This window comes from Malaclemys terrapin, chromosome 1 (genome assembly GCF_027887155.1).
Source record: "Malaclemys terrapin pileata isolate rMalTer1 chromosome 1, rMalTer1.hap1, whole genome shotgun sequence".
Classification (NCBI taxonomy): Eukaryota; Metazoa; Chordata; order Testudines; family Emydidae; genus Malaclemys; species Malaclemys terrapin.
This window is the reverse complement of record NC_071505.1, coordinates 60251717-60278511: the sequence shown is the minus strand read 5'-3', so window position 1 is coordinate 60278511 and position 26795 is coordinate 60251717. Positions and strand designations below refer to the sequence as shown.

Here is a 26795-nt window from a genome sequence, read left to right as displayed (position 1 = left end):
TTTTCACTACTTCCTTCCAAATCAGCTTATTTTACACAGTTTCTACTTGGGAGAGGGAGAGAGAACTCTCCTCTTCACCTTACTAATAGCCATAGATAGCAAAGAGTATAATAGGAAGGAGTTATGCTCATTTTTCCTTCTCTCACACTTGAACGTTACTTTTTGTAAAATGATTGTTATTGCAGGCATCTTTAGACAGTGTTTTTACACAAGGTCTTACAAGTTAACTTTTTGAAAAACATGCAAGCAAGGTAAAATCTTCTGAAAAATGCTATTTTGTTCTTTTTTGTCTGTGTGTGTGTGATGTTGATTGGGGAGCTGTTACAAATAGCAAGATAACTTGTTCTGTGCCTTAATCTCTCTAAGTACAGTCAATTCTTGGCACAAAGTTACTTCCTGCAGACAAGGTATTGGTGTTTAGGATAAGGTCTTGAAAGGAGGAGATTGACAGCATGCTGCTGTTTGCGACCATCTTTGTTCAAGGCCTGGAATGGTATTCTCAAGTGCAAACCAGAAGATTTGATGTGTCTTATCCTGAAGATCTATAAAGGTTTAGGTTGTACAGACCATAAGGTATGTATGCAACTCTTTGAATATCATTATTTCATTTTTGTTACCTTAAATATACAAAGCTATAATTATTTATGCTCTTCTAACCTTAAATATAGTTCATCTCTTGCCTATGGACCAGATATTCACCTTGCAGAAAGCACTGATCTCTTTAGGTATTTAGATATCTATATTAAAGATGTCTCTCTAGTTCAAGCTGGGGGTGTGATTCCCAGCTTGAAGAGATGTACTCACTCTAGCTTTCATCAAGCTAGTGCTCTAAAAGTAGAGTATTGCTAGGGAGGCATAAACAGTGGTAGGGGCTAGCTGCCCAGGGTTACTTGTCTGTCAGAGGCAAGTACTAGAGGAAGCCAGCCCTTCGCTCTGTCGCAGTGATACTGTTTTTAGAGTGCTAGCTCTCTGAGAGTTAGCATGAATCACACACCCAACTCCAAGTGTAGACATACTCTCAGTAAAACCTGTCTCTGATCAGAATGACGAGTTCATTAGGGTCTCAGCTCAAATATCTATTTCTTTGAATTTATTTTAAAAGAATTGTTGAAAGTTAAGGATACTTGGACTAAATCAGGAAAAGAGGCAATTTTTGAAACCTCACAGAAAATCCCAAACTTGAATACAAAGCTTCTAAAATTAAAATAAAGATCCCATTCCTCCCCACAACCATCTAACTAAACTCTGGCTCCTATCTTTGCTGAAATGTAAATATAAATGTATACATCTAGGAACAAAGAATGCAGGCCATACTTACATGATGGGGGATTCTATCCTGGGAATCATAGAAGGTTAGGATTGGAAGAGATCTCAGGAGATCATTTAGACTACCCCCTGCTCAAAGCAGGACCAACACCAACTAAATCATCCCAGCCAGGGCTTTGAAGGCTGCTATCAAATCCCCCGCCTCACTCTTCTCTTCTGCAGACTAAATAAGCCCAGTTCCCTCAACTATGACTCTGAAAAAGCAGTGACTCTGAAAAAGATTTGGAGGTCATGATAGATAATCAGCTGAACATGAGCTCCTAATGTGAATGGGAGGGAGGGATAGCTCAGTGGTTTGAGTATTGGCTTGCTAAACCCAGGGTTGTGAGTTCAATCCGTGAGGGGGCCACTTAGGGATCTGGGGCAAAATCAGTACTTGGTCCTGCTAGTGAAGGCAGGGGCTAGACTCAATGACCTTTCAAGGTCCCTTCCAGTTCTAAGAGATAGGATGCATAAAGAGAGGAATCTCAAGCAGGAATAGAGAGGTTATTTTATCTTGATATTTGTCACTGGTGCGACCACTTCTCTAATACTCGGTTTAGTTCTGGTGCTCACAATTCAAGAAGAAAATTGATAAATTGGAGAAGGTTCAGAAAAGAGCCATGAGAATGATTAAAGGATTAGAAAACTTGCCTTATAGTGATAGACTCAAAGAGCTCAATCTATTTAGCTTAACTAACAGAATGTTAAGGAGTGACTTGATTACAGTCTATAAGTATCTATTTGGGAACAAATATTTAATAATCAGCTCTTCAATCTAGCAGAGAAGGGTATAACATAATGCAATGGCTGGAAGTTGTAGCTAGACAAATTCAGATTGGAAATAAGGAGTACATTTTTAATGGTGAGTGTAATTAGCCATTGGGACAATTTACCATGGTGGATTCTCCCTCACTGACAATTTTTAAATCAAGGATGGATGTTTTTCTGAAAGATCTGCTCTAGGAATTATTTTTGGTAAATTCTATGGCATGTGTTATTTAGGAGGTCAGACTAGATCATTACAATGGTCTCCTCTGGACTTGGAATCTGTTGCAAGTTAAAGTGGGAAACTGAGTCCGAAATCCAACCAATTTGGGCCTTGATAGTTAGTTGCTTTTAATAGTACCTCTAACAAACCTATGAATCCATGAAAATCCCTTTGAGGACCTTTGCCATCAGGTAATGTTGCGGAGCCAGATCCTATTTCTAAACCTGGTTAGTTCTTGGGCTTCCTGAAGTCCAGCAAGGGAACCATATGTATTCTGGGCTATCTGATCAACCACAGTCCTAGAACATGTGACGTATGAAAACAGAAGAAGATTACAGCCCATCTGAAAGAATGCCAGATAATCTTCCCACCAGCTCCCTCCCCCGAGGATAATCACCAAAAATAGGTGGCCTGCCATGTGGGACTTGGCAAAAAGGAAATTTTCAAAGCTAAGGAAGATCATTTGGGGACCCAGAGGGTCTGTCTATTAATTTAAAAACAGCTTATCTCCACCCCAATATTTACTACTTATCCTTTTGAGGAGGAATCTGACCAAATATATACTGATACTCAGCTGTATTTACCTCAAGGACAAAATTCTCATCCTATCAGCTCTGCAGAACTCTGCTGTATATTCTGAACATATTCCATGGATGGGAATTGTGGTTGGTATTTTGGTAACTTGAAGACCACTTGGGTTTAAATGCAAACAAGGGCAAACTTTATTCCAGGAGTCTTACTGGCACCTCCTCTAGGTTCCTCTTCCTCATGACCCCTACCAGGCCCCCTCCTCTTCCTCCTCTTGGCTCCACTTTCTGGTTTCTTAAAGGAGCTACGCCTCATAAACAGCTGTTCCCAAATACTACATTTCCCCCCTCCAAACATTTTATTGGTACAACCTTATGTTAACAGATTATACAATGTAAACCTTCAAAATAATTCCTTTGGATGTTACACCACAAAGTCCTTCAGCCAACATGGGGAATCTCGGGGGTATAAAGGGATGTATGCATCACCCGGGAATGGTGAACCACGGCCACTGGGAGCTGTGGACGGTCAACGTCAGCAAAATGTCTCGCGGCCCACAATCAGATTACTGTGATGGGCCACAGGTTGCTCACCACTGCTCTAGAGCAACCCTGAAATCCCTGGGCATTTGCACCCCAGCAGTAAAGCGGAAGGCATTCCATCCTCATCAGTCCCAGTGTTTTCAGGAGTTTGCCTCTTGAGCTCAAGACCTGCCAAAGAGAAGGAGCAGAGGTTAAAAAAGAAGATCATCATATTTAAATGAAGATCGTGTTTTTAGTAGCCATTACAGTGGCAGGGGAGTTGAGGGCGTTAGTATCACATCCCCAATATACAGTTTTTTATGCAGATAAAGTCTACTTTTGTCCTCAGCCAAGTTTTCTTATGCAGCTTGTATCCACTTTTCATATCAACCAAGCAATTTTCTTACTGACCTTCCTCCGAAAGCCTCACAGTAACGAGGGATTATACACTACAGACGTTAGTGTTTTATCTTGAATGGACTAAACCTTTCAGGTGTTTGTCTCAATTGTTCATTGCATTTGAGGACAGAATGAAGGGCAGTCCTGTTTCCACACAAAGGATTTCATCATGGATATCCATTTGTTTTGCCTGTGTTATCAGTTGGCTAATGAGAAGCCACTGGATAGAGTATTGGAACATTCAACTAGATCCCAAGCAATCTCTGTGGCATTTCTGGTTAACATATCCAGATGTTAGACATTTGCGAAGTGGCAACCTGGTCATCATATCACGTTTGCCCCCCGCTAAACTATCCCTCAGCAATCTAGAGATGATACTAAATTTGGACAAGTGGTCCTCTAGTCCCTGTTCAAATAGACTCTGAACTCACCTCAAGCTGGGACTGACTGTGAGTCATCTGCAGTGGAATGGACAGGTGCAGTCACTTGAAGAAAAAGCTGTTACTAACCTTTCCATAACTGTTGTGCTTTGAGATGTGTTGCACATGTCCAATCCAGGACCACCTTCCTTCCCCTCCCCTCTCGGAGTGTTGAGGGGGAGGTCAGGGGCAGGTTGGCCCTTCAAGCCTATGTGAGGCAGCAGAGGGTGCTCATGATGCTGCAACAGTTACTGCTAAGGGAAAAACTCTCTGACAACAGTACAGTAGAGCGAAAAAACACCTACAGTGGAATGGACATGTGTAACACCCCTTGAAGAACTACAGTTATGGTATTTACTGGGGTTTTTTTTGTGTAGCATTACAAAACAGCCATGAATTACCCTCAAATATCTGTCACCCCCAAATATCTGTCAATTCACAGTTGGAGAAGAATATTAAGTACTGGATTTTGAATATATTTTGAAATTTGCAGGCACGTTTTTGATAAAAAATAGTCTACTCTATTCACTGACCCCCTAATTTTCTTTTCCCAGTGTAGATACTTTGTGATGAATTGACTATATAATTTCAATATGCATTTTAAAACAATGAACCCTTGAAATTTTTGAAAACTGCTTTAATTCAGGAATGGACTGAGACCTGCAGCTAACACAAAGTAAAATTGTACCTTCTTATTCCTGAAATATACCTAATCTTTTTCACAGAGTAGAAACAGTATTTTGTAGTTTGCCTAGAGTTTCATAAAAGATTCCCAGCTAGCTGCAGTAAAAGCACAGCATCTGCATTCAATAGTTTGTCTAAATTGATTTCATGCATTTTTTGTTTTGTTTACAAATTACTTTAAAGGGTGCCTAGTCACTTCACATGTACTGACAAATGTTACTTTTTCACAGGGTACAAGATTCAGCACTGTGCATACTTGACCTAATTTTCTGATTGACAGTACTCTGCAATATTTGCACTGAAAAATATTTTCAGGTATCAGATAAAATTAAGTACCTCAAATTTCTGATTAAACATTAAAAAACAAGATACCTGAGGCTAATTTTGTGCCCTCAAAGCAAGGATTAATTATGGGTGCTCAAAGCAATCAGAGACAAAGAGGACCAACATTTGTAAGTAATCCTGCAGTATGAAAAAAAATTCTGCATTTATGGCATTCCGAGTATGCAGCAAGGAAGTTTTTAGCTATAAATATTTACAATTAATTGATTACAAGGTTGTTGATAATACATTTTCTGTAGCTGGGATAGCATACAGAAGAATATGAAACCTACCCTGGAGAATGGGAGAATTGTAGGCTTAATTCATCAAAATGTTGGAGTTAATTGGCTTTGGCCATGTAGTTGAGAGGAGGCCTGATTTAAACCCTCCTAGAATTCTTATCACATGAGAAATTTTGATAATTTTGTTTCTTTTTGTCCCAAATTGGGATAAAAATTCAAAATATCACAGCTTCTTATAGAATGAAAAGTTCTGAAAAAAAATCATTTTGGGAATGTCTGTTTTGGGTTGATACTAGTCTCTCAATTTTCCTAAGCTAGCACAGTATCTCATGGAGTTGTAGTTCTGGGTCCCTCGTGTCTCTATTCTCGCCTATCACCTGGACTATGTCTTCCATGATGTACTGTGGTCTTTCCTGTGGCCAAGCGGCTGTGGTGCACATTTGGAGTTCCATGTCTGATTACTGAGTCCCACAATGCACTGCAGCTGCTCAGCCGCAGGAAAGAAAGTGGGCAAAAGGGATCTAGAACTACAACTCCCATTAGGCATTGTGGCATGTTAGGAGGTCACAAATTCATGTTGACATGAAATTAGGTGTTGCATTTTGATTTTCCTTCAAGAAAATTCTGCTGACATCTCTCTATTCTCGTGGAAAATTTCAATGTAGATGAAAATCCATTTTCCAAAGGAAAATGTTTCACTTTAAATTTTTGACCAGCTCCAGCTGACAGGCATGCCACACCTGAACATAATAATAATTAATTGTGTTTCATAAGTGGAAAGTCTGTCTACACAGTACTTACAAATCTAGGTACCTCTTTGCTCAGGCAGTATAATATAGAACTTGTTGCATCCTTCCCTTGAATCAGGATCTGAGCATTTGTTTATACTGGCTCACGCTATGGATTGACCTGAGGACATGATGGAACAGTAACATTAATACACAGGAAATGTCAATTATTAAGGAAGACTGACAACACCCTTCCAACCAATTGATCTTAAAAGGGAATACACAGGCTTATGCAGACCTGATAGCTTATAATCAACCTTTCTTGTAGAGATAGCCCTACTCACAAAGTTTTTATCTGGATCTGAACTTCCACAAGGTTTGTGGGTCTCTGATCTGAGGTTTTGGAATGGACCCATCTCTAATTTCTAGGTCCTATATCTAAAAGTCACACCCACCTGTGCATATGTACCTCAATCCATGTTTCAACTTTAACTAGAACATAAGAATGATAATAATAATTAATAAAATTTCATATTTGTACAGCCCTCTAAATCTCCAAAACACTTTTCAGACAGTAATTACGCCTTACAGAAACCCTGTGAAGTAGAAAAAACCTATTCTGAGGCCCATAGAGTGAGAGGAACTTGTCTAATACCCTATATGATCCAACTTCACCTATTCCTCACAAAAAGAGTGTTTCTGAAACAAAACAAACATGGGAAGTATCTTATTTATCTTTTGCCTCTCAAGAAAAGTCATTAGAGCAAAGAATTACTATTTGATGAGCTTATTCTCCCTTTCTGCTTGCAAAATAACCAAGAGCACATAAGTTTCCTTAAATCTATTAACAGATTACTGCTTTGACTATTTGCCTCTTTCCCCCACTTCCATTGTTTCCTCGGCTATAGTTGCTGTTCATCTATGTGCTGTTTGGGATCACTAGTGACTTCCAGACTCAGATCTTGGGCGTTATAAGATTAATTATTTCTGGGAAGATCCAATAAAAATGCAAGCTTTGAAGATATCATTAGTCCCATTTTATGTGTAAAGAGGTGCTTATGTGCTTTTCAAGTAGATCTATGCTCATGCCCTTCTATTTTTACAACTTGAATTGACATCACCTAAAATTTTATCTCGACTTGGGTGCACGTTGGCAGCCAAAATACCACTGAAAAATTTATACCAGAAGAAAATAACTTTATGATTTCATGGCTATTGTATTATTATAGAGAATTACTCCTAGAATTGTGTCCCTGGGAGTTCACCATTATAGCTTCCAGTCAGACAAAACTGCAGATTTCTCTTAATACTTTTTGTTTGTGGCAGTGAAAACAGTATAGTGTGAATATATCTTTCTGTGATTATAATGGAGGAGCCACAACAATGAAAGTGATAATCTAGTCTCCTATAAAAATCTTATTTAATCAGTAAGGGTAAACCACTACCCTATTTCAGGTAACACATTCTGTACTAGTGCATTGTGGAGGGAATTGGCTGCACCATTCACATTATGATTAAAAACTGCTAAAAATTCATGTCTGTGCTCTTTTCAGACATGTCTTTATTATAGAGACACTTTTATATCTTGATTATTCCATTTATCTTAACAGGTTTTCATTTAAAGTATGAATTTCCTGTAATAAGTACTTCTCGTATTTCATGCTGCAGTTTCAGACTCGCTTGTTGGCTAACTTATCTTGACCTTGAAAGTTTAATTTGGGAAAAATCCCACTCTCTCTCCTTCCTCCAACATGTGTCACTCTCACTTGCCTTGTGCAAATTCTTACTATACCCAGTTGGGCATTTAGGTTAATTAGACATGAACGACAATGATGTGAGTGAATTTATCATTGTTAATATCGCTATTAAGAATACATTTCCTTGCAGCATCGGTACATAATTTGGATAAGGAAGTACAAAACTTAAAATATTAACTTTCGTTATTATTTTAAAGCAAACATTGGGAAAAAATTATTAACTTGCATTTTTATCTGCAGTTCTCTCAATAATCTTGACTACACATTGAATCAACAAAATAAATTTAGTTATGATGCATGAACTTCTTCATCAGGGATCTTAAAAAATAAACAATGGAGAAGAAAGTCAGGGTATACAAATGGACAGGGAAATCAGGCGACAGGAAGTGGAGAAGTTGATAAGAGATCATGTAACTTTTGTGGACAAAAGGTTGGAAAACAGCGTGGAGAAGGCCATTAAATAAAAGGGTCTAAAAGACTTGGTGACAGTCAATAAAGTGGAGTCTAATTGACAGTACACCTATTCATATGTTCAGTGTAAAAGTGCCAGGAAGAGTAACAAGTTTCAGCCACTTACTGGTTATAGTAAACAGCAAAAAGGTGAATATAGGCCATAATTTAAAAAGGGACAAGTGACTAACTTTAAGCACTTAAGTAGTCCCAGTGCTGAATCAGGGTCATATTGCATAGCCCAATGGAGATATTTATCAAAATATTAACCAGTTGAAGGATAAATTAGAAATTGTATTTGTCGTCTACTCTTTGGGGCCTGTGGCAGCATCCCAGGGAGAGGGTTTGTTTGAGGGATTCTTTAAAAACAAACAGAAAAGTTCTTCGAACATTTATATTATATCTCCCTACCACACACACCTTCCCGGTCAAACTGAACCACAACTTCCAGCTGGCTGCATACCATGTGAGTAGAAGTATCGCCAATCACAAGTGTTCAAAAATCTTGATTCAAAATCACAAGCTTATCTGAGGAAAAAAAAAAGAGTTTAAAATAATGAACACTGGGATTTTTTTATTTGCCTCTTGGTGTTTGAGCCTTGAGTGTCCATATTTTCAAGCTTTTCTCTAAAACCAAGAGGAAAAATTAAAACTGTGATTGTCACATATCCACTAGACTCCAAAGGAGCTTTAAGAAAAACACCAAATATTCCAAGACTTGAGGTAAAATCGCAGGAGTTGACAATGTTGGAGCAGGTAAGTGAAACTGAGGCACTGCTATTGAAGAGTCACAATAGCAATTTACACAAGGAGCAATAGATGAGTAGCAAGCGTCTTTTGTTGCCTCAACGGGACTAAAGACTCTTGTCTCCTGTGCCTCTCTGACAATGAAACGTAGAATTGTTCATCTGAACCATGCTTCTTGAAGCTGGAAACTGAATAATGTTGGATTAAAATTACACTGAAACCTATAGGATCAACTGACATAAGAGGAAAGTTGTATCATTTTGGTTTAGATTCTAGATCTATGTGATGCAGATTATATGTTCCTCTCAAATTGTTCCTTCCTTCAATTTTTGAAGCTCACAATGATCTTGCACTATTATACCAATGTGTAATGAACTGTTGGTGGCAGTATCATATCTAAACAATTTAATAATAGTCTGGCAAACACAGTAATTTCTTCTGGTGGTGAGTGGCAGTGCAATATCTACATCATTTCAGAGTGTTTTGTGACTGCAAAGGTGTGAAAATATCATAGCAGTTTCTCTTATTAGATGATGCATACAATATTATACCTGTCTACTTTCTACTAAATTGAAATCCTCTCTTATTAAATTTAAATCTTGATTTAAAAATAAACATTACTGTGAACATTTCTGTCTTACTGTCTATCTTCAGAAGTCTTGGAAATGTACTGCTATTTCATTTATGGCTCTTCTTATGTCATATTAGCTAATTATCACTATTATTGAAATGCACTCTTTAAGTCTTGCACATTTGAAAATTAATGCTCTCTTTTGATGCAGAGAAACAATGTATTTTTTAAGGACAGCAGTAGAAGAATTCTGTTAAACTCTAGAACTTTCATATGCTGCCAAATTAGATGCTGTGATACTTACAGAAAGCAAAATAGGCATTACTTGGCTTAGTTCCTAGACTGCACCAATTAATTGTTATAAAATGAAACATTGAAAATTCAAAAATAACCCTGTCTAATCTCTAGTATAACAGACACTGGATACAATCCACTTTGCCTGAAACAAAATACATAGAATCCTAGACAGCCTTGTGTCTAATGTCAGTGATATGTGATTGATAAAAAAAAATAAGCTTCTTTAATAAACAAATACAAATGAATGTAAATAAGATTTTTGTTCCATTGAGCTTCAATAAAAATGCAAATATAAAGATTATTAGAAGCAGTTAATCCTGTGTAAATGTGGTAACATCTGAAAATTTTCTCAGCCGAAGCTTTATTAAAGAACACACCCAAATTTTGGGCAAGATTCTAATATATACTAATTTACTCCCATTTTAAGGGCCCTTTACACTGCCAAAGTGGGACAAAGGGGCTTTAGAGTAACTGTGGCCTTTATTCTGTGAAACATATTTATAGAAAGGTACTTGGGCTCAGTTCTCACTTTTCATCCTACTGCATCTCTCTGAAAAGTGTAACCTGTTGTTAAGCTACCTTTGATAGCAGCCTCGATGCCTACCTTATAGCCTACAATATTCTGCCATTCTTCTAAAAGTGTGAATCCACCCATCATAAACTTTTGGGATGGTGGATCCTCAACTGGATGGCTTAACTAAAATATGTATTTTTCCCGCTTATTATACTGTCTGAAAAGGACAGATATGGAGTCAGGACAGGACCAGATGCTGATAACTTTATAATAAATTGAACCTTCCTCCATCAGTTGGGCTCTTGTAGAGTAAAGTGCTACTCACTGTGAGTAAGAATATTAGAAACTGGCAGAGAAACTTGTATCATCAGTTTCTGTGTAAAAAGAGATAGAAAGGGAGAACTTACCTGAAGAGATTCACTCTGTGTTGGAGAATGTTGAGACACATATGCTGCACTTCGTAGTGTAAATTATGGTCGTTGGTGATAGGACTGTACCGCAGAGGGTAACTGTTCCCTGATTCCTTCAAGTGGCCAGGCCACCCCTCTGTTGTGCTATGGTGTCTTGTTAGGAACAAAGGGGTTAAAGCGTGAAAGTGGGAGTCAGAAGGTCTGGTTTCTGATGTTAATTATTTTAAGGAATTCCTGTGTTAATGTGAGCAAGTCACCTATGATCTAGTTTTCAGAGGTGCTGAGTACCTGAAGCTCCCACTGATTTCAATAGCAGCTACAGGTATTAAGCAGCCTCTCTTTTGCTTCAGCTTCTCCATGGGTAAATGCAGATAGTTTTCCCCCCTTCCCTCAAAAGGTTCTTATGAGCATTAATTACTGTAGGCAAGGTATTTATAAGGTTCCCTGATCAAAAAGACTCTAGAAGTGCACTTTTTGTCCTGATCAGTTAATAAAAATTTGGGGTTCTGTGGGTTGTTTCCATTAAGAGGAGAAATTGATGATGGATGGAACTAGGTATCTTTGATACAATCCTGTTTGCTTACCAAAAAAAAAAAAAAATGTCCAAAGTTCTGTTTTCCTGAGCACAGGAGGAATCACACAACAGAAGATAGTTTTTTAGTTCAGAGTTCCAAGCATCTTTCAGCCAGCACTCTGCCCAAAAAGCTCTCTGGGTTTTTCTCAGAGCCACACTTCCAGTGCTTGTTCAGGGTGTTTCCTTGATGCTCCTCCTCTGTGTCTGTTTCTGTGGTGTTTCTCACTGCTTCTCTCTTTCATACATATCCCTCAACTAAAATTATACCCAGTGAAACATCTCTCCCCACATATGCCTTGTATGTACCTGTGTTTTGGGCAATGACATGAGCCTATGTTTTGGGTGGAGACTGCCACCTGTTTCAGCTACCTGGGTTCCATAAAGGAGCTTAATCGTTTTTTATATTTTTCTAAATTAAGGCTTGAACACTCAGAGACCATTGACTGGCTCAAGACTATTTAGCTGTCTCCAAATGTAGCCTTACTAGTCTTGCACATGTTCAATTGCTGTATATAATGAAGGGTGCCTGTTCTACTCACCTGTTTGAATAAAATATAGCCCAACCCATTGTAATAATTCATAAATATATTGTGGCAGCTGCACAACAGGGAAATGCTGTTTTATACACAGTTCTTTCCCGTGCAAACCCTGTGCTCCTTTTTGCATGGGATCTCTTAAGTTTTTCTCATCCCAAGTCAGAAAGGAGAGAGCCTTATATTGTCTTTAGGAAATGTAAATTAGAACTGACTTTAAAAAAACATATGTGTTTATGCTCCTTTAGAGTTGATATCAGTAGGGACCTTTGCAGCTAAATCAGAGAGCCAAGTGTAACATACAGTAAGTAGAAAATTTGTGTGACACTTCTTGGAGGACTTTGGATCCAGCAGTCAATAAGGATGAGGACAAATACAAATTGAGGATGGCACAGATACTTTGCTATTTGTAGTGTTAAGAGCTTGAATCACTCACTTTTTGGTGGTATTTATAATTTTCAGAGAACTCATCTTCTCTACCTCACCAGTTCCCAGAGCTCTGTTCTCCTCAGACAAACCCTTTTTAAACCTATCGGGGACCCCAGCACATCTTTCTGCCCTTTGGCTTGGGTCCCAATGCCACAATTTTCAACTCTCATAATTGCTAGGGCAGGCACTGTGACAGAGCCCTAGATGAAAGTTAGGGCACCAGAGCTAATAATTAACTTCCAGGGCTGCTGCCATTCCTGAAAAAAACGAGTTATAGATAGAAGAGATGTTAGAAAATTCAGTGAAGTTACAAGGAAGAAGGGAGATGGGTTTCAGTCTGACACTTTAACCACCCCACTCAGTCTCCTCATGCAAATCCTGACTGTTAGGATCTGTCCCTGTTCCTAGAAATTCAGTGCATGGATTACTCTGATCCTTTCATGCAGTCTTTTCAATTGCAGCTGATTATTAATATATATTCGTAACTGTTTCAGAATGCTGTCGGAGGGGACACAGAGAGAGAAGATTGCAGGATCTTGTGGCATATAGCACGATTTTCAGGAAACTGTTGTATTACATTCTGTGCCAGAGGTGAGGTACTATGCACAGACAAAAAATGTGTAATAATGCCTTTCACTTCATTGACAGCCCTACTAGAACATGCTGCAATACTGCTGTATTGATAACTCTGGTGTATAGTTATGCTGTTGATTTGAGAATTCATTGTGTTTATTATACACACACAAATATGTTAAAAAATTATTCCAGTTACAAAGTCAAACACTTAAAAGTTAGGAAATGCCAATTTTAAGACTGCCTATTCAACCATAATTCCCCCAAAGGTCCTCTTTAAGTGTGTATTCTGAGCACTGAAAGAGGAAGGGGTCTTGTATGAAAAATAGCACATGATCACTAATTAAAGACTGGTTTCAGAGTAGCAGCCGTGTTAGTCTGTATCCGCAAAAAGAACAGGAGTACTTGTGGCACTTTAGAGACTAACAAATTTATTAGAGCATAAGCTTTCGTGGGCTACAGCCCACTTCTTCGGAAGAAGTGGAAGAAGTGGGCTGTAGCCCACGAAAGCTTATGCTCTAATAAATTTGTTAGTCTCTAAAGTGCCACAAGTACTCCTGTTCTTTTTAATTAAAGACTGTATTATTATGATGAGCACGCACCAGATCCTGAATTATCTGGTATATCTGAACTTTTTGAGTGATTGGTTTTGCAACCTAAATAACATTCTTTTAACAAAGGCTTTTTGTGTGTAATTTCCTAGTTTTGTTTTTTGTTTTTAAAGAAAAAGGTAAAACCAAATCCTGTTATGTGCAGCTGTAACAAACAACCCGCTCTGCATCACGAATCTCCAGGATGGTTGAATCCTGACCTGGCAGCACTGCAGTACAGGCTGCTAGTACTTGAGCTTATAGGACTTGACAATTTTAGCTGGCAGCAGGAGAAGGCTGTTTACCAAGGAGGAGTGTGTTAACACCTTATGGTGGATCTATGGGGTAGCTGGGGGAGTCTAGCCCATCTTTCTCTTTCTTCCCCCACCCCCATTAGAGTTGGGAGAGCTTCCGCTCAATGCAGTCCCCCTGGAGCAGTGATAAATGGTCCACTGGGGCCATGTGCTGGGTCTAGGTGGGGCAGCCTGACCTTGTTGTCTTCTGACACCCTCTACTCTAGCAGCTCCCTGGTGATACCAATGTAATGTGTATTGCTACAGCTACTTTAGTCACGAGAGCATGAGACCAGTTTTGGAATGTTCAGTAATTTTGCCATACCGCCATTTGCTTTTGAAAAACATACTCCTAATTGAAAGTGTGACCAAAAATTCATGGGAGTCATGTATGAAAACAGAGGAGTTCAACAATTATTGCATTTGGCAAAAGTGCACATATCTGTTGACAGTTCTAATCCTCGTGAAAAAGAGAGCAGAATTGAATATAAGTTCCTCTGCTGCCCCAGTTACAAACAGAGACCTACCAAAATGTTGCTATGAAGGACAAAGATCTTCAGAAGAGCAGAATTTAATCTTTAGTCAGGAAAGATCATTTAGCAGAATTGTAGCCGCACATGTAGCTTTATCATCACTAATTGAAAAGGTGTAAAAGTCTAAAAATTGCTTCCTTAAAGTGGTGTGAAACAGATTATGGATGGGAACAGAGCTGTCTGAATTTAAATCTATGAGAGCTCACTCTTTCAGTACCTTTATTTCAAACTTAAATCCTATTGTTTTTTCTGGTCTTATCTTAAACAATTTTAATTAATTCCTGCAAGTGAAGAGCTTGTGTTTTCTGTGGGTGGCCTCTTTAGGAAAACAACATACCTGCCCATCTTGTTGTTTGTGTGTGTTTCTACTGTTTCCTGGGTGCCGTGTTTCCATGATGTCATTGCTAGCAAGGGGCGAAAAAAAATCCTTGGTGAGAATAGAAAGATTTTCAATTTGAAACAAGAGTGATGGAAAAGGGAGTGAGTTATAAACAAACTGAGGGAGTGTTAATAACTGAATAACCACCCACGTTCAATTGCATTGCTCTAATTCAGCAAAGAAAGGTACAAAGCTATCTTAGTAATGAATGATCTCACAGACACAAGATAACTATCTCTTGGGGTCATCTTAAACATTACAGAATGGGAATTGGAGGCATATTTTAAAGAAATGAAAGGATAAGAGAAAGCATAGTTGTCCCGATCAATCAGATCTAACCAAAAATGATAGCTGGCTGGCTTTTTCAGTGATATCTTATTACAAACAAGGTCTTAGCTGATTTATCTGTACATATGGTTTTTAATTTTGTCTTTTGTTAAATTGGAATGATAAATTCGACTTGCTTAAACTGAGATTTTAAATGCTAGAATCATAGCTCAGGTTGGTAGAGTTCTGTCACTATATTACCACCATGTAGATATTTGAATGTTATTTGGTCTTAAGATTTCCTGCTTAATGTGTCCTGCTCAAAACATAGGGATTCTTGAACAATTGTTAGTTTTGAGCATCCTGAAATGTGTGGGGTATTTTACAGAAACCAGTGTAGACACAGTACCTGCTCAGAAAAGCTTTCAGTTTAAAATCAGACATGACACTGCAGCTAAAGATAATAAAAGGCCAGGAAGGGGAGAGGCAGGACACTAGTACCATAATAAAGGCATGTGATTACTTGGTTCAGGCATACACGCGTCTTGATGGTTCTGAAATATATGTAATTTTAATATCTAAATGTATTAACTAGAATTGGTTGGGGAATTTTCAGCAAAAGAGTTTTTAATCGGAAAATGCTATTTCATTGAAATATTTCATGGGCCTGTGTCAATTTTGATGAAATTTTGTATGTAAAAATTTTGAAATGATTTGAATTGAAATAAAGTATTTTGTTTTGACTTTCTTGCTTGTTTCAGTTTGCTTTGGTTTGACTCTTATTTTTTTAACTTTTAAAAAACTTTTCATTAATGTTAATCTTACATTATACATGTGTGTATTATAATATTTCAACATTATCAAAATGACTCGGGTCGAAAGAAAATTTCAAAATGTCAGAATTTCCTATGGGACCAGCTCTAATATTAATTCATTTGTGGTTGACATTACAGAAATGGGCCTTTAGGAGATTTTGAAGAGGCAAGGAAGATGGCATGTTGAACAGGTTTGAAAGTGTGTCCATTATAAGGGGCTGCATGGGTGGCAGAGGGTGAGTGGGAGAAGGAAATAGAGAGGGCATTGAGATTGGTTTTATTGGTGAAGCAAAGAGGGATCATGAAATAAGACAAGGCTTTAGCTATTAGAGCTGTGAGAATAATGGGGGTTTTTGGTTCTCTGGGAATTCCAAATTTAAAAAAAAAATCATTTTGTGTTGAATTGAAAACAGGATTTTTTCAAAACCTTATTTAAAATCCTTTTGGAATGAATGATACATTTTGTTTGACATGGAAGAAAACATTTCATTTTGATTTCCAGCATTTTTAATTTTTTATATTAAAAATAAAATTAAATGGAATTTTGAAATGAAAATTTATTTTGAATTGAAAAAATCAAGACATTTTGATTTTTTTCTAGGTTTGTTTTCAATCTAAACAAGCCAGCAAAATCTAAACAAATTCACAAAATGTTTCAGTAGCACCAAAGCTGCATTTTACACTGAAAGAATATTTCAATCGAAAAAGTTTGGCCAACTGTGCTAGTTATAGGCAAGATCTGAATGATGTGGTAAGGCAAGCATAAAAAGGTAATAGTTCTAGTTGCAGTCACCAAAAAAATATCTGAAAGTACTCAAATTGTCAAGTAAAACTAGTGTGTGACATTATTTATTTTTGTATAATTTCAAAGGAACCTAACACTGTGGTGTGTACATATCAGGTTATTAGTGGAGACCATCTGTCTTTTTTTCTTCATGTAAGATATCTCACAGAAATATGTGGGTACTTTTTTGTAATGACCTAAAAGTAACAGTATCATAACAGATCTGTTTATAGTTTATCTGTTTATGGTTTATGGTTTTGGAACAAATCAGAAACGTACAAAAGGGAAACATATTAACAATGATGAAGACATTAACATCTCCTCTGAAAGCTTAACTCTGCCACTGCTGTGGCCTTTATGAAATCACAAAAGACTTAGAGTTTCAAGTCGCAATGAGACATGTTATTCAAAGCCCAGTGAGCCATTTTCCTTTTTCTCCAGTTCATCCTTCGAAGGTTTAGGAAGATATGAATAAAGAAAATTTAAATAACCATCTGCAAAAGGATCAAGTGAAAGATAAAAGCAAATACTATTGCAGTGATGATTAAGTGAATAGTACCCTCTACAACCTAAAATCCCTAAAGCACAGAAATTGAGATCGAAAGAGTTTAAAATGGCATAATAATATCAGAGAAAATTATGTGAATTGGAGCCTAAGCATTTTCTAATGCTGAATGCTTAACTGTGAGAGCTTATTATACAAGAGTCTGGAAAATCAATGGCCAAATTAAACATGTTGAGTACTGTAGATACGTAAATATTTTGTAATGCTTTATGTTAGGTACTTATAAGTACAATACAATAAAAGCTTGGATGTACTATGAGGCTAGAACCAGTAGCGTTAATTTTATATTTTGATTTTTTTTACTTATAAGGGTACAGAATGAATTCACTCCCTACCCCCACAAGACCCTCCATATATATAACTAGAGCTTTGTTGTCTGGATGTTCTGTAATGAAACAGCATTGCTATGTCAGATGAAACATTACTTTGCATGGCTTGCTGAACTGATATGGAAAAGAGCGATTAAACACACAATTAAATTTGTGTTGTCTGAGTTGCAGCTGGCTGGAATGACAGTACACTTTTTGTTTACTCTTCTCTGTTTTCTTTATTGCTTTTGGTTAGGTGTCATGTCTGAAAATTTATGAGGTTGAAAATTGCAATCAGTCATGTCCATAAAGAACTGGTGTTAATTTGGAAGCACTGGAGAGGAATGTTGATAGTGGTCAAGAAAGAAGGCCGTTCATCAGTATCATATCAATTGTAAAGGCAGTATCAGCACAACTCGAAATATCTTGTTAGGAAAAAAAAAACTTCCCCACAAATTTCTGTGGATCACCAGGAGGTTTTAGCTATGAGATTCCTGTTAAAGTTGTAGAGTCAGGTGTAAAAAGTGAATTTTTTTGGAAATTTTAAAGGACCATGTTTATCAGATTTTCAGTACAGTACTATAAATGTAAATAGCACACCCAAGCAGTCTGAGATACCGTGGGCACATATCATTACTTGTATTTACTCATATCTCTTGTATACCAGTTATTGGGCAATTAATTGAACTATGCTAAGATAGTTGTTTTAGAAGTTGCGTGTTTTCACATTTTATTTCTTCAATATTTGGAATTTCTGCATTTTCTGTGTTTTTCATACCTGCTTGTTCTCACTAGTGCTTACTCTCTTATGCTCTAATTCAGGAAAGCATTTAAGCACATGCTTAAATCAATCCCTCTTGTGGACAGCACATGCTTAACATTAAATATTTACTGAAGACCCATTGTCCCGATATGATTTAAGTACTTACTTACATTTAAGCACATACTTAAATGCTGTCTTGAAAAGGGTTGTTGTCATGTATCCGGCTCTTAATAGCCTGCTAATTTTTTTCATGTTTTCTTTATGGAAGTGTCTCTATAAGTTCTGTGTTGCTGTCACTTGTGCAGCTAGACTGATGGTAACCATGTTCACAGAGCTTATACAGATGAGCCAGCAGTGTTTTAACCATTTCTGAATAAGATATTTCTGAATGGCAGTGCACTAAACACCCTACAGGTACTTGTTCTTTCTACTATAAAAGTATCCCTCTGGTAAAGGATCACTTTGCAAAAACAATACCTTGCTTTGTATATTGAGATTTCCTCTGTGACTCCCGTGCTACGTTTCCTAGTTTTACCAAGCTAAGTGCCCATTTTCTTTCTTTTCTTACCCATCTAGATCAAACAAAGTAGCTTACGAGAATAGACCTGTATTTTTTCCCAGCTTCATTTCAGAATCAGAATGCACTTTGTGTCTGTTATAGGCTGTGATGTATGAAGCAGAAAGAAGATTGATTTTCACAAGCTACCTTGTACCTGAAGTAATGAGAGTGGCAAATTATTTGTTCACTGAGCAAACATGACAGGAATGGCATAGAGGGAATTTATATATATATATTCAAACACATAGGGGTCACACAGGTGTTACTTTTACAAAGTGACCTTAGTTACCAGAGGGACACTTTTAAATCTGCATTAGTTTACAGAAGAAAGGCTGAATAAAGCTGCACTGCTAATAAATAATGTAAGAGTCAACATAATGCAGAACGTAATTTAAACTGCTGCATTGTTTGTGTACAAGAACTTAAGCCCCAGGGCCATTCCTACTGGTCATCTAGGACTTTTTAGAAATAGCAAATACTTTTTCTTTTACAGTCACTATTTTAAGAGAATTCTGGTCTGTAATATGCTGTCAGTGGAAGATTTTAATTCTTGAACACTAAATCAGCGTTTAATGGGGAAGCAGACACGTTTCTTCTATGTGTAAACATTCTCAGTGTGTACTTAGGACATGTGACATCCTCAGGGCATGAAAAAGGGACTTGTCTTCAAAAGGCAGCTGGATCTGAAAGGCACTGAAAATTTACAGGTGTGTGAAACATGAACTAAGTAATATTAAGATGCTTCATGGATGCCAGGTTATGTAAATGACTATTAATGAGAGAAGTGGATAGAGATCTTTTTTTTCTATTTAAGCTGTTAAAAGGGAAAAAAAATAAAGTTATTATTTTCTTATATTCTTTTGCTGCAGTAAGGATTGCATATGGTTGCACTTCACTTACAATAGGAAACCCAGGACAATTTAATACTGGCCTACATGGCTAGAAGATGCTGTAATTCCCAGGTGATAGCCCTTTACTTGTGAGTTGTTAGAAGGGTTCTTGATCCTGAATTCACCAGAATGGGCTGAGCAAAAGGAAAACTTGTGAGCTTGTGAATGCCAGAAAGGAGCTGAAGACATCAATTACTCACCCAGGTATTAGGAGCATTTCCAGGGTACTCACACAGGTTTGCCACATCCATCTTCTGATGGGCCCCATCAGGTTATGAAGCAGTGGAGAGGGCCACCGACTCTATTTCTACACAAGTTTGTATGTTCTCATGACAACTTCTTTGATGAGCTGTGGAGACCAACCTCAGAGATTCTAGAGACAATACCATGTTCTCGAGATTCCCTGTGCAGTCTTAGCTCGATTTGCACCCTGAGAAAAAGACATGCAACTGCTAAGATACTTCTAGCACAATTACTTAAGGTGTTCTAGGATTGGGCCATAGTATGGTGTGTTAGTGTGCTACTGGTGTACATATTAGTGGAAATATTTATTTTAAATCAAGTGCGGCAAATTAATACCAGTATTCATCAGATAACGGTGTTAGTGAAGAACTGGTCACAGTGCAATCATCTCCCACCCTCCCACTGTCGAAGAGGGTTATGTTGTTGATGTTTCTTTTTTGTTTCAGTTGGGTATGTGCCTGGAGTCTAGGGACAGCCCATGCTTCCCTTCCCCTGCCTACTGATGCTCTGAAAAATAAACTCAAAAGGGCCATTCTTACTATTCATTTTCTTGGTTGACATGTTGAGACTGCATTGTTTCTAATTAAAAAAATGTTGAAAATGTTCCTGTCAGCAGCTTTCAATTAGAAACAATTAATACTTTCTTTCACGTGGAATTTTGAAATTTAATTCCATTTCAGAATGAAATTGATCTTGAAATTTCAAGTTTTCCTGTAAACTTGATGTTCTGGTTTTTGAATTTCTAGCTGATATAACACAACATCACTGGAGTCTGGCAGTAGATGGTACCATGGTTTCTGAAAGGGGTCTCAGAAAAAGAATAAAGCAGGAGAGTGCCTAAGAGGAAAAACTGTTCAGGTTAATAGCTGCAGTTTGTTTATGTAGTTCTGCATCTTCCCTCATAAAGTTTGCAAATAACTTTTTCAGACCTCTTTTTTTCTATTGACATAGCCTATTATGTTAGTATATAACAACAGTGTGACAAATAGAAGTATTGGTAATGGACTGATTTTTACTTCTGGGACCCAATCACCTGACTTGGTCAGAGTTACAAAAAGGTTAATAGCCCTGTTTCAAGGCTGCGGTCAATATTTTCTGGCTCCATTGGCTACTTCATGTTGCACCTTAGGCTGTTTTGGAAAACAAATATATAACCAAAAGTAACCATCACAGACTAATACAGCCAAATGATGATGATAAAAAAACTACACACAGACATACCTAGAATCGGGTTCAAGATGTCTAAGTCGTTAACTAACCTCTCAAGATTGTCTGAATAGATGATCACCTTTTCTCAGAACTATCCCTTTCACAATAACCTGTGTTTGCTGCTCTGGTCTGTTGTCCTTGGCAGTGTCTAGGTGGGTATATGTTATTTCTGTAAGCACATGAATACTGCCAGTAGCATTCTGGCTGTTCTCAAGAAATAGAGAGCCAGTATTCTTGTAGTAGATATATCTCTCTGGCAGCCTTGTGGAAAGAGGGTGGGTGCCGCTCTTGTCTCAGAATCCAAAGCATAGCTAGATATCTGTGGGGGTGCCTTATGGGGGTGGGTGCATGTAAAAGTAGTCCAAACAAAAAGTCCGTATACTTCCGCAACCCACAGAAGGTGAAGTCCAAGGCCTTTGGAAGGCAAGGGAAAAAAGAAAAACAGAAAATAATGTGCTCTTCTCCTTTCTGAGAGGGCTTGGTCAGCCAAGCCTCTCAGGCTGTTTCCCCAGTCAGCAGCTCCTGCTTCCAGTGAGCAACAGAGCTACCAGGCCAAAAACCTTCCTGCTGCCTTGCAGTGCACCAGGCTCCAAAGACTCCCAGCTTGCTTCTGCTCCAGCCTTGCCTGAGCCATGTCCCATATTGTCCTTGCCCTGCACTAGCTTCGTTCCAGCCTTGTCATTGTTAGCATGACAGGGGAGTTGCCACTTAGTTAATATGTCAAAGCTGAAAATTCTTTGTGTGTGTGTGCAGGACGGCCCTTTTTGGGGATTGGTAGGTCAACGGGGCTGACGATTTCTAGGTCATCACAGTCCCACGTGCAAGGCTAGCAGCAGGGAAGGCGTGTGTCTTTTTAACCTTCTCCTCCTGTTACCTGCCATGAGGGGCTCCTGTTTACAGCCAGACTGGTTTTCCCCCTCCTCTTTGCCTCTCTCTGTTGCTATTTTCTCAAGTCCTAGCTCTGTGTCTGCCGCCTGCAGAGCAAGTGGAGAGGATCTGGCAACATCAGAGAATGCAGGGACGGGGAGGCGGGTAGCATTAGACCCCACTTGGCTTAATGGTTCAAATCCCCTTAGAGTGAGGCTTGGTGTGGATGGGAGGTAGACTTCAATTTAATGGAATTTTGATTGGCACCAGCATCCCAACAGGTGCGGTGGAGGACTGGGAGTGAAAGAAGTAATTTCTCTACTGTTCACATAGATGGCTATAAATCAACATTGTGAACATATATCTTTGTTTACATTTTTTAATTCTTTTTTTAGAATGACAAATAATTAATTTCCCTTCAGTTCTGGGCACTTCAGAAACCTGTAGCCGATGGCGAATAAACAAGTAGCATTCCGAAAGAACAGGAACATCAGTGCAAATAGGAGCAAACTGATGTCAGAAATGCAGTGTGGTTCATAGCGTAGTGTGATTGCTACTAAGATTATTAATCAGTTAGACGTTCAGGTGCACAAGCTATTAGCTATTCACTGGATATTGCACTCCCCTAGCTCTGTGTTACTCCCCTACACACCCCAGAGGAACACACCTTGTATAGTAAATATGTTACTTCTGTTAAAGAGCAACACTAATGTGCAGGGTCCTCGTATGGAGAGACCTGTGCAGCGGTATGGAGAAACTGAAGAAATTGGGATTGCTCTTAAGAGGAAATAGATATGGAACTTAACCATCTAATGCTTAATTCTGACTGACAGCATAGACTGCTTTTTCATAGCACTTGTGGTTGTCAGGGTAGTGCTGTGCATGAACAGAGCGAGAGAGAAAGAGGGTAGAGTCTTTTTAATATTGGCTTCTTACGAATGCAATAGGGGAGAACTGTAGAAATTGCACAACAGTACTGAAGCAGTACAGATTTTTCTGCTCTGAAGCAAAAGGCAGCCTAGTGCCAGGCATTGTCAAATAGTAATAATTTTATTAAAATGGTCAAGTTTGCAGCTTTTTCAATGTAAATGGTATGGAATAGGCATCATTGTCCTCTTGACCTATCAGCAGAAATATGACCATCCTGCAGAAATGTTTCTTAGCCAGCTCTCTAGGGGTCTTCCATGGAGAGCGAAAAGCGAGAGCAGGTTTCATTATAATGCATCTCACCACCTTCTGCAGAACTTTAATTCTCTAGCCCTAGAGCCAGCGCTACTATGCTTGTTCTTTGGCACCTGGCGACCTACTTTGCCTGGAGTTGCACTGATATAATCAATGCTCAACCTTGCATTTCATCATCGTGTCTCAGTGCCATCAGGTACTGCTGTAAAGTCACAATGAATGAATCACAATGCAACATCAAGTATCAGAGGGGTAGCTGTGTTAGTCTAAATCTGTAAAAAGCAACAGAGGGTCCTGTGGCACCTTTAAGACTAACAGAAGTATTGGGAGCATAAGCTTTCGTGGGTAAGAACCTCACTTCTTCAGATGCGAATAATGGAAATCTCCAGAAGCAGGTAGGAGATTTCCTGCCTCTGGAGATTTCCATTATTTGCATCTGAAGAAGTGAGGTTCTTACCCACGAAAGCTTATGCTCCCAATACTTCTGTTAGTCTTAAAGGTGCCACAGGACCCTCTGTTGCTTAATGCAACATCAGTATCTCACGTTTCAATTACTTTGTGACTTTCTGCAACTTTCTCTGATACAGTATCTCCTGTCTATTCTTGTCCATTGGCATAGACAAGGAATGATATTGGTGAATCCCATGTGTTTGGCTAAGCCCTTCAGCTACTGCCTCGCGTGTATCAAGCACCATGGAGACTTCTCATGTGGTGGGGGTGCTGCATTTGCTGGTACTCTGATCAAATCCATCATCCTGACTTGTATGCAGGGCTTCAAAGAGTTGCAGGTGGCCTTAAAGCCATACACGAAATATCATTGCAGTAGAGTCAGAGGGCCAAATCAAGCTTGGCTAATTCATGATGATGCAGATGGCGAGGCCTGCTCCGGCAAGACCTGCTGCACCCCAGCGTGAATTCACACTGGGGAGAATTGGCTGGGTTTCTATTGATGCCTTCCCTTGGGAGGCTTCTCTGTTGGAGGGGCTCCAATGATGTCCATCTGGTACAGGGCTCAAATATTCTCTGAGTCCTATGGTCCTTCTGTATCAGGAAGGGGAAATATTGGCAGGGAAGGGAGGGGAAGATTACATTGATGGAGTCCATGCTGGGCCTTTTCTATGGCTCAAAGGATTCAGACTTCAGGGTGGTCAATCAAGCACCTTTTACAAGCATCAAATTCAGTTTACAATGGTAAAAAGAAAAAATGTTTAAACACTTTTATCTTTATTTTCAGGATGAATAAGAGATACTTACAGAAAGCAACAAAAGGAAAACTGCTAATAATAATATTTGTTGTAACACTGTGGGGGAAATTAGCATCTGGGGCAAACCACCACAAAGGTAAGAAATTCTGCTCTATTTGAGTTTATTGTAGAACATGTAACCTCCATCAAAAGACTCAGAATTGTCCAGCTTATTGGCCCCGTGTCACTTTTTCTATGCTGATTTGCTTCTCAAGGTAGCTAGTCCACAAATCAGTGTTGAGAGAAGTTTTCAATGAGCAGGGATATTTTAATTTCTTGAGGATTACTCCCATGTGAATTTAAGTATTCTAATTCAATTGTTGTGAATGTCTGACTTTAGCAACTATTCTGTCATTTTGTTATCTAAGATGGTAAAGTTGAAAAATTGAGTAAACGCATAAAGAAGCTTCCTTCATAAAAATAGATACATCAGAGAGAATGTGCTGTAGATGAGTTCTTGAAATTAACCTCATAAAAAACAATCTTCAGTACCATGTATTCTGCTATTGCATGCAAATTATCTGATAAGAGCAACTTCCTGGAGAGTGTGCACTGAACATTATTGTCTATTTCCTCAATAATAATAATAATAATAATAATAATAAAGCTGGGGGAGACTCCTGTTTTCCAGTTTCCCACTCTCCCTGTGCATGCTAGCACTTGGACACTGGTGTTGTAACAGCATTTCTAGTAACTTTGGCTATATCAGCCTCCTTTCCTTCTGGCAGTTCTAGCCTCTAATCTATATATAGATAAGGCTTGACAGTTCCTGGCAGCTTATAAATATCTCTTCTTTTTTATTCCTTTTTTATGGCTGGGGCCCCAATCCAAGGAACCACTTCCCTTTACTTATGAATTAATGTGAGACAACTTCCTGTTCTTTCCATAATCAAATAGAACTTCAGAAGCCAAGTGCAGCCTTTGCAGTACAATATGATTTTGAAGTTCACATCTCCCCGTGCAGTGTCTGCACATTGGCAATTTGTCTTCTGATTCCAGTTCAGAATAAACTAGGAAGGCATGAGTAAACGAAGTGTGGGAGATGAGTGTCACTGAGAGTTATGAGTTAAGTAGTAGGGAAATCATTACATTTCTATATTAAAGTTTATTTTTATAATGATTTTTGTGTGAAGAGGATTCCATGATAAAATATTACCTATATCTAGCAGTCAGATTTTTGTTTTTGTTTTTTGTTTGCTCTGTGGATATATTTTCCTTCATAATTGATTGAATATTTTAGGATGCAAAGACATTTTCCACCCAATTTCTTTAGTTTTAAATGTAGTTGTGGCCAAAAGAAATTCTGACGTGGTTCAGCAAACCATTGAAGCTGGGGTCATGCCTTGTTGGAGCTATGTTCAAAACTTCATATGGTTGTGTTAGCTCCTGATTCAGCCAAAATCCAGTTTAAACTGTGCTGAAATGTGATTGTTACTGTTGCTGAAAGATCCTTGTATTAAGTGTCTGTCTTACTTATAAATCAGCTTTATTTTTTATAAAAAACTTTTTCAAAGACCACATTGGGAATTACTGCTGTGTAATTGAGAGGAAATGCTGGGCCACTAAGTTCAACTTTCCAGATATATGCCTACAAATGAGATCGTAACAAGGGCTATTTCTTTTCTGGGCCACACTTGGTATTCTGAATCCCAGACTTCGTGCAGAGAGAACTGGAAAAAAATTGATTTTGATGTTTTTAGTTTACAAATGTGGGGGGGGGGGAGAGGAAAGCGAGGTTATTCTGTGTTCATGTAACTTAACAAAAGCTTTCTTTTTTACAACTGCAACTTTACAGCAAATAATGTGAAGGAGAGGTTTTGAGCTTGTGGGGGAAAACTAAAAAGAAGAAACATGACTGAAGTATTTCATCTAGCAAACTGTCTACTTTGCATGAAGATTTTTTGGTTGTGGATTTAGTACACATGCAGAGAAGCTACATTGCATATATATGGGGAGATTTCAAAGGTACAAATAAGAATCAGGCACTCAAGTCACATTGACTTTCAGTAGAAATTGTGTTCCTAACTTCTCTTTGGGCCTTTGAAAATTGCCCCCGTGGTCTATACTTGGGAGGAGCTTAAGGAGTACCCTAGAAGGACTTCTTAGTTCTTGTGTTCTTATGATACCATTCACTTTAGAATACAGTTTCCAAATATGGATTAATACAATCGTTACTTCAGTCATGATTGCCTGTTGCATCATTAATCTTCATTTAAAGAAGTTCCTAATAACATATTGACATGCCAGACCTTAATTACTTTGAAAGAGCCTCTGCAGTCTATTAGATCAATAATCTACATTTTCAAAAAAA

The 26795-nt window shown here is 38.3% G+C and overlaps 1 protein-coding gene across 4 annotated transcripts in view; it reads left to right on the top strand.

The window, feature by feature from the left end:
• The window catches only part of TAFA2 (TAFA chemokine like family member 2), a 307424-nt gene that overhangs the window by 206378 nt on the left and 74251 nt on the right, over positions 1-26795 (top strand). For all 4 annotated transcript variants that reach the window (XR_008444688.1, XM_054025292.1, XM_054025276.1 and 1 more), the window contains exon 2: positions 24475-24581. Coding sequence is in view for 3 of the 4 variants with exons in the window: in XM_054025292.1 (XP_053881267.1) it covers positions 24476-24581 (106 nt within the window). In the remaining variant the exon portion in view is untranslated. The remainder of the gene's footprint in view (positions 1-24474; positions 24582-26795) is intronic.